We start from the raw sequence: 12,189 nt of genomic DNA on the forward strand, positions 1-12,189 counted from the left end.
CGTCTCTGTCGCGACGGTATTTTGCCGCGGCGAAACTTCCGCCTCTCCATTTTCGCCGCCAAACGCACAATTACGAGAACCGCGCGCGTTTGAGCAACATCGTAACGAGACCCGGCATAAATTCTACCGCACGGACGGGCGTTTTCGCGAAGTTGCGCGCCGCGATGTGCTCTCGCTACGCGCCGCGGTGGCAGTGGGTTTCCAGCGGAAACTTTTCGCCGCGGAAACGCGATGCATTATAAAACAGCATCGACGAGAACTCTTTGCTTTCGCGGCGAGATCCCGCGGTAACTGCCACTGCTTTGCCGCTCGCAACAAACGCATGATAATCGTATACGAAATATTTCCATCCAGATGTTTCCATGCCATGATTTTAGTTGGGCAATTTTAATTCACAGACTCATCGACCACAAATACAAATGCCAAGATATTTCAAATATATATCTCAATAGTTTTCAGAATCATTCTAAATAGATCTAGTGATTAAAATACTTTTTATACCATAGAGAGATTATCAAGAAGCAAATTAAAAATTAATTTGGAAAATATTTAAATTGAATATCTTTGAGAAATCGTGCAGAACAGACATTGAATTTAAAGTCGCATTAGCAAAGATAATGTCGAGTATTTCAAAAAGACGAAGAGAACCACCAACATGGCAAAGGTGCAACAGCAGGACACATAAATTATTGCGACTATTTTAAGATTTCGGAGGGGGCGAAAGTTTATGCAGTAGTTAGAGAAGCGAGTGCCGCAAAACGCGTCCGACGGTCATCCCCTTTATTCTTGTTCGTCTCTCGTTTTTTCTTGTTTTCTCTTTTTATTTCATTCCACCCTCGCTCCGTTCTCTTCCATTTCCGCGCCCCTCTGCATGCGTATAAACCCGAGCGGGCGCATAAATTGTCGTCGTTACGCGCGCGCCACGCTCTCTTAAACTCTGGTTTACCAACGAATGCATGGGAAGAATGTTGGTCAATGAGTCCAGCGGTGTTAGTCCTTCCTGTGACCCGTACAAAAAATCCTGTATCTCGATCTCGATAAAAGGTACGAGCTTTAAGCCAATCAATAATTTCACGATACATCGATAAGAAAATTTGTACGATTTTATTAATTTCGCTTAATTACTTTTATTAATGATGTTTCATATATAATTCATCATCGTTATATACTTTTTTGAGTAATAAAAAATCAATTATTGACTGTCTTTGTGAGCAATATACTCTGTAATTGAAGAATAATTATCTGATGAGAACTATTGCGATTGTCGTAACATTATCACAGCACAGTCTGATATATGTATATGGCAGACTAACTGCGAACGATAAATCGATAACCCGGAGTTGTCGGAGACTTTTCTCGCGCCTAAATACAAACGAGTCACGATTCTACGCGCGAGAAGTGGGCTTTTTCCGTGGCCGTCCTCGCGCCACGGATTTCGCGCTAATAGTCACGTATCCGATTAACCGATTCGCTAATTAAACCTTTAGCGGTACCGTCGGCCAGCCGCAGCGCTCGAAGGTACGCACGCCTCCAGCTCCCGTAGATATATGTATATACACGGTATGTATGGGGAGAGGAGGAAACGGAGGGGGATCAACGGATATCCAGGCTGAGAGAGGGATTGGGATGATGAAGAGGCAAGGTCGTAATTCATCAATATCCTAGAAAATGTCTAAATATTGGCCATCTATTTATTGTGCGTTATGTATATACAAACGTGTGCATGTATGCTTTCTAATTATGTGAATAAATATTATTTTTTAAAAATTGTATTTTTTGGTATATATAATTTCTTTTATACTTATATACATAAGTATTTTACATAAAAAAGTTGTAAGCCAATCGATGATTCTGTGATACATTGATAAGAGAATTTGTACAATTTCATTTAAATCCTACATCTAAATGAAGAGATTTTCTTCGAGTTTTTCAGATATACATATACATATATAAACAAAGAGGTGCTTAATTTTTTAATATAAAAATCGCCTACTTTTTACCAAAATATATAATTTTATATAAGATTTTATTAGTATTTTGTATTTTACCTTGATTTTCAGATGAATAAATACATTTTCTCTATAGATCTGTAATCGATGACCGAGAGAAACGAACGTAGAGAGAAATGATGACGAAACAAGGGAGAATATCGAGATGAATATGAATATAGGTATCGAGCCCCTATCTGTGGTTGTGTAAGTGGTGGTATCGGCACGGGTCGTGATATCGCGCATGTGTGCGTTTGCGAGGCCACGTGTCCGTGACGGGAAGCCGGCTGAGGTGGTCTGCGGTTATTTCGGTGATTGGTTTTATCGCGTTGGCAACGGTGCGCGAGCTGCTCCTGCACGCGCGACTCTCCTCTCTTTCTCCTTCTTTCTCTATTCCCTCTTCCTCTCCGGTCCCGGATCGCACGTGTGCGTGAACGTGCATACGAATTTGCCAGATATTAGCCGACAGGCTGTCCTTCCAAGCCCTGACATAAAATTGGAACATATTTATCCTTCGTGAAATGTTAATGGTTTTCTCGTGGCGAGAGAGAGAAAGAGAGAGTACGTCCTATACAGATAAAAGTTCAGGAGGAAATGAAAGATATTCACACGATTTAAGAATGATCTAATCTATTTTTATTCTAGTACTTGAGAAAAGATTAATCTTTAAGTTGACGAAACTTAATTTTCTCAAAATTCTATGAAAGACTTTATTTCCCAAAGTTCTTAAAAAGTAGGTTAGACATTTTGCTAAACCCTTCAATTGGTACCGCTTGGTTTAGAAAGTCCATCGGCGTATCTTACAGCTGTTATCCTAGATACATTCTTAATTAAAGAGGACGCGCCATGCTGCGTGAAGTGGCATTTGCATCGCTGAGAAAATTTTTGTTAGTTGGTACTTGCGATTGGATCTAAATGAAGATGAAGAAAAAGTATGTTGATAGATTTATTAATTCTTAAGAAATCTTATTGTTAGACGAAAATTCAGGAATTAAAAGATCGTCAAAGAACAATTTAACTAAGAAACAATTATTATAGACAATTTTGTTAATTTATAGAATAATTTGTAAATTAATGTATCTGGATCTATCTCAACACCTTGGAGGTGAACGTTATAGGATTCTCGCATCCTTAATCGAAAGCGCATCAAATTATCCCAAGTGTTATCTCTTTGAAGGATTAATGAACAGGACATTGAAGGGATTTCGCGGACGTTCGAAACACCCTGTATATATGTGCGTTTACGATGGTCCCGGTAACCCAGGATGCACCAACGCTGTGCGTATACACGAGTTCCATGTACAGGATCATACCCGGTCGTGCACACGTGTGTGGGGATCATACGTGAATGCACGTGTGGCACGATGCACTCAGCCCCCCTTTCCCCTCTTTAACGCAAAGGACGACCGACTCGGTCGAGTAGGTAGATCCTGAAGTGGGTGGCACCCACCTCGTCGATGTGATGATAGCGAGACATGTGTGCATGCGTACATACACATACGTACAATTATACGCGGTGTTCTGGGAGGAAACAATCGTAATGAATAGATTTTAGAATTCGGAGTAAAAATCATGTAAGATTAATAGATTATTTAAAAAAAACCGCAATGCATTACACACACACGCATATATATATATTTCAAGATGCTGATAAGATACTGATTAATTGCACTTCACGCTCCAAAGATGTAATTTTTACTATTTCACGTTTTAAACCAACAAGCTTTTTTCACACACACAAAAAAAAAGATAATTTTTCTAACTATAACATGATTCCAGTTTCGCAGTTTGTCGATTCTGAAATTATTTGCCTGCCATTTCGAAATGGCATTAGTGTTTCCTGTGCGGCGGAACATTTCGATCGGGAGCATCGCAGCGACGTGAATTATAGAAGGTTCCTATAGATTTTCTAGGGAACGGCTGAGTGACGTAAGTTCGATGTCCTGGGTTGGTCCGTTTGCGAAAAGGGTCGATCTATTCGTGCGACTGACGCTCGGTGCGCCAGCTATTTCGATATTACTGCGGGTTATGAGCTCGCGAAAAAGCGAAGAATAATTTCAGCTTCTATTTACGCGCTTTTAGAAAGAATCCTCAATTATTTGTGAAAACCGTCATCGTCGTTGAACGCGAAGCTTTTGAGCACCAGTTAATGAACTAACGTATTATGTAGCGAGTCTCCAGTGACAAGAAGTACGAAATAAGCAGACCTTAAATCATTCTCAAAGTATAAATTGTCTAACAAAATTTGTGACAAAAACATAAGATAACAGAATAGCAAATTGTTGCTTAAGGAACTTCTACTTAAGTATAAAACGCTTAGATCGCCATTACATTTATATGTAGGTATATTATCATTTTGCATGCTCGTGTAATATTCAAATAGATAGGGTACATTAAAGCCTGTGAGAAATCGAACAATAATTTTGATTCGTTAATAAATAATTTTTTTCTCTTGAGAATAGCGCAAGCTTAAACATTGGCATACATAACAATTCACATCTCATATAATTGTAAAACAAATTAGAAATAAAATAAGAAAAAAATTAAAATAATTATCAAAAAAATGAAAGAGAAAGAAATTAAATATTATTCTAATATATATAATCATATAATATATATATACATATATATATAATAAAAAATATATATTGCACTCATATCAAGCATTAACGAGCCGCCTTGATCACGCTTTTAGCGATATACAGCGCGCAGAGCGTACGATGCTCGTGTAACACATTCTGCTGTCGTGCTTTGACTATCCAAATTACGAGATATTAATTATAGAGGTAACGCGACGGACAACGCCGGCGTCACGCAGCCCGGGAGCGAACGCGATATCGCAAAACCCGCGTAAATAATTCATGTCGGCGCGATCGAACCGAACGCGAAACCGATCACCCGTACCCCTCTCTCTCTCTGTGTCTCTCCCCCATTTCCATCCCCCTTTTCCAACCCGTCATTGGCCACATCGCGTAACACAAACAGGCGTTGCAATGATCGTAGCGCCTAGCCCGCGGAATCACCGGATCCAGATCTATCCGGTTCTCATGAATAGCGGGTGCGCGCGCGCCCGCTGATTCGCCCGCCGCCTAATTGGGAACAACGGGAATAACGAGCGTGCTGTTATTTGTACGCGCCGTCGTCGGTGCGCGAAACCATCATCGTGGATGCGTTCCTTTGAAATCCGGGGAAAGGAGTAGCAGTTTAGTTTTTTCAACATTCGCGAACCCGGAGCAGCGAGCCCTAATTCACGATGCTCCAAGAATAGTCGACGAAGATCGAATTGTATTTTAATTACGACGTCTAATAAATTTTTCAACGATTCTTCATCTCATTTCTCTGTAGCATTTGCGGTAGGAAAATTGCGAATTATTTGGTGATTTTCCCGAATTTCATGATATTTATCTCTGCATATGCAGTTTCACAGCGCGTTTATCGTATGTATCTCGTATGATAATAATTTCAGACTTTTCAGATTTACATTCTATATATGTATGCAAACGGTAAAATTATCGCGCGATAGGCAGAGTCGCGGACCAACGCGACAAAACTGCATCTCTCTGGACGAGTAATGAATCCGACGATGCATCAAATTGCCCCTTACGTCAAATCCCCCGTTAGATCGGGTACTCGCTCACCAACTCCGACGAAAGTTCGCACCTCCTCGGGGATGCTTTCGCGAGGAGTTTCGCCGTTTATCCGAGGACTTTGTGACATGCGCGTCTCATTCGCTCGTTAGTTACGTATCTCGGCCAATCGTATGCTGGATATTAATTAGGCGAGAGCTATACACCGAACTCGACCGATTCTAGATCCTTCGTGGGGCGCGATTTTAGAAAATGACACTTTTCGATTGCACACGTGCAATATTTAAGGGACACGTGTTCCGAATTTTGTGCACGCAAATATAATCTTTCAAAATTAATTTCCGTAATTTCACGTAGAATAAAGAGGTAAAATACATCTGCTCGCTTGTATGTATATGCGTGAATTTTATAATACAAGACTTCGTGGTGACGAAACTTTTGTAAACAAATGTTTTTGGCGTCAATACAAAGTCTGGGAAAAAGCGGAAAAAATTGAGTCGCGAGCAAGAGCAAAATCCGATATTTATCTTTTATATTTGTGAACCTTTTGTATTCGCCAGTCATTAATTAACTCTCGCATAACCGTGCCATGCATTATTAGCCGTCATTTTGCGCCGCACATGCTTTCGCATATTAATGCGCGGTGCAATGATCGCTACGCGAGTACGCTATTGAACAGTGTTTTGAAAATCATTCTTTCTCCTCCTTCCTCCTAGCCTCATACATATATGAATACGGTCAAAAAGGGTTTTACCGAATGCACTCGATATTTTGTTCGTCTGAATTCGTGAACTGAAATCGAATGGAAAATAGCGGAAATAGAGAATGGTTTCTTTAAAAAAAAATGCAAATTTTAATTTTTTGTATAAATTTTTTTTGCGTGATCTTAGCAAGATCTACTATTTAATACAGCAAAGCAAGGTCTCCTTAAACTAAGGCCGTCTGTTCATTGCTGAGGAGCGCGTATCTCGAACGAATGTAATATCACCTAGAGATGATATCTCGGGAGTGCGTCGCCACTATGTTCCGCCATCCTCCTTCGGTACTATTAAAAGGAGTCTCCCACCACCCCGACAAGAGGTATAACCAGGACGACGATGGCAACGTAAACGATGACGACGACGAAGAAAGCGGCGAGAGAAGTACGAGCCAGAGTTACGTCTTTACACGCGCGATGGGGACAGAGTGGCCACGGTGTGAACCATCCTCGCGTATTAGCGCTGGGGAATGCATTAGAAGAGGCGTAGGAGGTGAAGGGGACGAGAGAGAGAACATCGCACAACGCGCCGAGGAGGCGGCAACGTGGCCACCATGTGTGATGGCAAAGAGGAGAGAGAGCTGAAGTTTCTTTCTCGGTTCTTGCGATGGGTATAGTGCACACATTCATGTATCCCGCGCCCCGCGGTCGATGTACATCGTGGTACATAAGGGCCAGGGGAATGCGCGCCGGCGTCTTCTCTCCTCTCTGGAAACCTTGCACCTGGAAAACTTGGCCGCGACAATGGTTCTCCTCCGGTCGCGACCGGAGCTAATGCACAGTCATGCGCAGCGGCTGAATTCCGCCTTTTCGCGTCGAAAAATTTTCATGGGAATGTAGGAAAAAAAAAGATATGTATTATAGAAAAAAATATTCCTAATTAGACGATTAATTAATGATAGAACGAGAAGATCAATTCTACCAAGAATAATAAATTTAATTTCTTTAAGTATTTTTTTATAAAGATTGTCGATCGATAATTAAAGTATTTGAGATCTTACTCTCGTTTCAATACAGTATATTTTCATCATATTAATTTTCTGATAAAAGAATAATATTATTAATTAAAGTATCCGGGAATTTATCGTAACATATATCGAGTGATTAAAAAAAATGACAAGTTTTGGGCAAACTTTGGAACACAATAAAATTTGTACAGAAAAAAATTGTATCATAATATCTTATTTATAGATTCTATGATTAAAATACATATGATCGAGAGAATAAACGAAACATATAAAATATTATTTTCCGTGATATTTCATAGAACACAATGTCTGAGAAACTTCGATATACATACGTGTACAGATATTTTTTGTCGCAAATTAGGTGAATAAGAGTTTACAGAGATCGATAATCCAGTAGAACACTTTTCGAGAAGGTCTGATACTATCGATTAATTGCCGTGCGATATTCGTCGCCTACAATCTAATACAGCCTACTGGCAATAAACAATGTGATCAAAAAAATTTCTACACAGGAACATCATTAAGCGAACGTAAGACGAAATATGAACGTGACTGCGAAAATATTTGATAACGCCGAAAAAGCAATTCTTCACTCTCCCCTATCATGCAAGATTTTTTCCTCGCACGTAACTCGAGTAGCTTGATCTCGCAATCTGCAGGATACGCGTCCTCTCCTCGGCAGGGAAGAAGCCCAAATTGGTTGCTCGATTACTTCAATACGTGCTACGTCACAATCGTCGCCAATCGCATGGAAATTATCTTCGCGAGTCTATATGTTGATTTTTTGCCAATATTAAAAAGTATCTTCTATCGCTTATGAAAAAGTTAGAAAAAATTGGTCTATAATGTCGAAGATGAAGCTATCGTAATAAGTCGATTCGCAATTTCTTGTTTCGCGATACGATAAAAAAAAAGAAAGAAAACAACTTCCACGCGAATGATACGCGTAATCGTGCGTAAGTTATACACTGAACTTGCTTGAAACTATCCCTCGATCGGAGTTAGTTTCGCGGTATAATCATAATTTTTTTTTTTTCCCCTCAGCGCTAGTAAAATCAGTTTCCTACACAGCAGTTCGCGCACTCACTTTTCAGGCTTGGTGACCGTAATGGGATTATCTGATTATATCCTGCGCGCGTCTTAACGGTACACCTTGGCGCGTAATATATTTAGTCGGCGTTATACGTACCGGTATATCCCGTTACGAATATTATCGACGAGCGACGAGCGCTGGCTACGGGGATCGATGCAAAGTGAGGCAGGCAGCGCGACTACCGGACTATGCGATGCAGTTTTGGAAATCGGAGCGCATTAAACCGTCGTTTATAGCGACGTTGCATAGCGCGATTCGTCGGCGGGCTTCGTAAAAGCGGCGAATTATTCACTGTCAAATCCGAGGAACGTGCGGCGCGAATAAGCCACGTGGAATTCGGATGCCGACGAATTTGCATCACCTATCTGCAGTTGTGTAATTAAATAGAAATTATTTTTCACGATGATTATATACATTTGACATTTTTAAAAAGGTGTATTATTATTATTATTGTAAAATGTATAAATAATAAAGGCATAGAAAAATAAGATAAAATAAATATTGCAATAAAGAGAAAAGCGCACTACCGAAATGGAAAAAAAAGAGACGGTGACATTAACTTGATTAAAACTCGTCATTGCTCGGCAGTACGCGCGAAAGGAAATTAAAAGAAATTCGAGGAAATTCTTTTCGGTGTATAACACACAAGGATGACTTTTCCAATTTTGCGAAAAACATGGAACAGCCGTGGAGTCATCTGTGTTCGACGACGGTTGAGAATCACTAGCGCTCGGATAAGAGCAAGAAGCAACTTTCAGGTGCACGTTGAAGCGAGACGGAGCAATAGACTCGGGAACGAACAGCCGAGGCGAAGGTATAGCACGATGAGACGACTCGCAAGAGAGACAGAAGGGGTCGGTGGAAGAAGAGAGAAGCGGGAACAGAAGGGGAGGAAAAGGGACGAGGAAAGGTTAAGGGAGAGGTAGAGGAATGATGGGAAGAGGGTAAAAGGAGACGAAGGGAGAAACCCCCCGTTGCGCCCATACTGGACTTGGGTTTTTTGTAAGGGTGTGCGGGTACGCAGGACGGATGTGGGGGGAAGACGGGGGAGGTGGGGGCGGTAGGGTACGAACGGGCGAGGGCGACTGCCGACGGTGAGGAACGACGGCAGCGGCGAGGGGGAAGAGGAAAGGAGAAAAACCGGCAGGCAAGCAGGGGCTGCTCTAGGGAATGAGAAACATAGACGGAGAAGGGAACGGACTGAAGAAGCGAGATAGAGAAAGAGAGAGGGTAAGAGAGAGACGGAGGGTTAGGGTAAAGGTAGTGAAGGCGGTGTGGGAGGTCGAGGAAAGCGCGGGGACAGCCGGAAGGGGGAGAGGTAGAAAGGGTCTTGCCACGAGGAAGAGAGAGGGTGAAGCTCGACTAGAGAGATCCATAGGGGTGCCACGGCAAAGGGTAGGGGAACTACCGCCCGAGGCTTCAGAAACCAAGGGTGTCTAATGCCGAAGTGGACTTTGTTCGCTCGCTGAGATGACGCACTCTGTGCATGTGTGCATACATATGTATGTACGCAGGTAAAGAGAAATTCTTATATATATATACGCACATACATACATACATTCGACTCGGCTGATTGTTGCATAGCTTGTGCTAAATAAAGTCGTATGACTTTAAATAAGACACATTTGAACTGAAGTCTATTATAAATAAAAATATATAAAAAATATAATATGCATATATAAAAATAATATGCCATTACGGTAGAGTTAATGATTTAATTGCTAATCATACCGATAATATACTATCGTGATTGCTACGCTAAACGAGAAAAAGACGAACGTAAGTTACTGCGTTAAGAAAAGTTTTCGTAATAAATTAAGTTAGCAGCCGCCACTTCTCTCTCGTTTCATGTAGAAGCCCATGCCATATCCTTCAATAGACTGATAAAAATGTTTACAAAAGTGATAATGAGGGTAATAATGATAACGAAGCGATTATGTGTATCTCCCTAAGGTAAGATACGGATCATCTCGCGTCGGATTGAATCGGAAAAATCGCACTTTCGCCGGAAAGTTTTAAACTTTTTTACACTCCTTGTGTCCCGAAGTTTTCTTACTCCCGTCGAAGCAAACTGTTGCTTAGATCGTTATCGCGTACTGCCGCGTGATAAGGTGGGAGGTGAACGTTCGTCCCATCGACGTGAAGGAATTAGAAATAATCTCTTTAGGATCTGCCAGAGGGAAAAACTCTCGTGTTTTTTCTTCCTACGCTTTCGACTTTTCAATTGACAAGACGACTTTCATTGTCGACAACACAGCGCGAAAGCGTAGGCGTGCTTGAGCATGTATTCATCCGTTCATTTATTTATTGTGTGCATTGCGTATGGTATTGTTGAAAACATTATTAATCTGAACAAGTTCGCGCTTTATCGCGACTGGAATTTCCTTCATTTTTCAAAGTAGAGAAAGAGAAAGAGAGAAAATACAAGCTTGTGCAGAAGACATCGTAAATAAAGTACGTGGCCCGGCCAATAAAAAGATCGCCTTTTTGAAGGAAGTCGAGCGGACAGGTGGAGCCCCGAGGACGTTTGTGCGCAGAGTATAACCATCGTAAAGTCTAGAGAAAAAGTATTTTACGACGTTGGCCCGATAACTTGCCCACTTTTCTTAAGACTATCCCTTGCAGGACCATTTACGAGGTCATATCTATGTTACCGTTTGTCCTCATAGATAATTCCGATGACACGACTTTGTCGAAATTATAAAAGCTCTCTCAATTTTTCTATTTTTCAAACGTTTAGATTTTTTCTAAATATATTTTTATTTAATATATTTTAATATACAATATTATTTAAATATATTTTAAATGTATTTTTTATAAAATTATTTGTATTGCTATAAAATAAGTATATTAATTTTGAAAATTTATGTGTATTGTTATATACATACACATACATATATGTGTGTATTTTCTGCCTCGAATGAACAATATTTCAGGTAAATCTGAAAAGGATTCAATCGTTTAAAGTATCAAGATTGGCAGGAGTAATAATCTTACGTCTATTTATTAGAAAGAGCAGATTTTCTGTAGCTTTGTTCGTACTTGACCCGATAAAATCGGTGCATACAATTGATTGACTGCGGTCGCATTCTAAATTTACGGTAAAGGGAAATCGTGATCTAGTTGAAGAATTACCAAAGTCTTTCAAGTGTGCGCGAATTCTTTCATGTGTCACCCGTTTCGTTTATTCACGAAGAATCTGTTCCAAGATATACATGTGTGTTATAACTTGATATTCATTGAGAGAGCCATTCTGTACAAATCTCATTTTTTCGACAAATAAGTAGTTCTACTTTTTCAAAATTGAAAATAAATTATTACAATTTTGATTGCTCCCTGAAGAGTTTCAGAATTCTTAATTGGTTTACAAAAAATTATGTCGTTTAAAACAGTGAAAATATCAAAATCGGAGTGGTCTTCTATTATGTAAAAATTGCAATTACTTTAGAGAGAATTTTAAGAAACTTTAGAAATAATTCTATAGTTTTAAAAGTTTTCAAGAGAATTTTGTGCAAAATACCTTAAAAAATTAATCTCGGCAAGTAAGATCGCTCTATCACATAAAAAAAAAATATATATATATATACATTGTTTACTAATTTCAATTTAAGAACTTAAAAAATTTTTCAGGAGCACATTTAGAATTCTTTCTGATTTTTTTGAATTTTGAAAACGGTTAATTTTACAAAGATAGATAATTCTATGTTCGTCGTTTTCCCCGAACAGATTTTTAATGATTCATCATGTGAATTGGATTGGATCACAAACTGTAATTACGTAAAAACGACAAGGAACG

At 39.9% G+C, this 12,189-nt stretch overlaps 1 protein-coding gene across 4 annotated transcripts in view; it reads right to left on the reverse strand.

The window, feature by feature from the left end:
* The window catches only part of LOC145940367 (uncharacterized), a 278,019-nt gene that overhangs the window by 139,665 nt on the left and 126,165 nt on the right, over positions 1-12,189 (reverse strand). Inside the window, exon 8 of one of the 4 annotated variants that reach the window (XM_083045441.1) lies at positions 1,996-2,473. The exons of the other annotated variants lie outside the window; for them this stretch is intronic. Within the exon in view, the coding sequence (XP_082901567.1) occupies positions 2,379-2,473 (95 nt within the window). The 3' untranslated portion in view covers positions 1,996-2,378. Of the gene's footprint in view, positions 1-1,995; positions 2,474-12,189 lie in introns of those variants that run through there. 4 annotated transcript variants of the gene reach the window in all.

This window comes from Prenolepis imparis, unplaced genomic scaffold (assembly GCF_030444845.1).
Source record: "Prenolepis imparis isolate NDT839.2.m4 unplaced genomic scaffold, iyPreImpa1.0 SCAF_9, whole genome shotgun sequence".
Classification (NCBI taxonomy): Eukaryota; Metazoa; Arthropoda; class Insecta; order Hymenoptera; family Formicidae; genus Prenolepis; species Prenolepis imparis.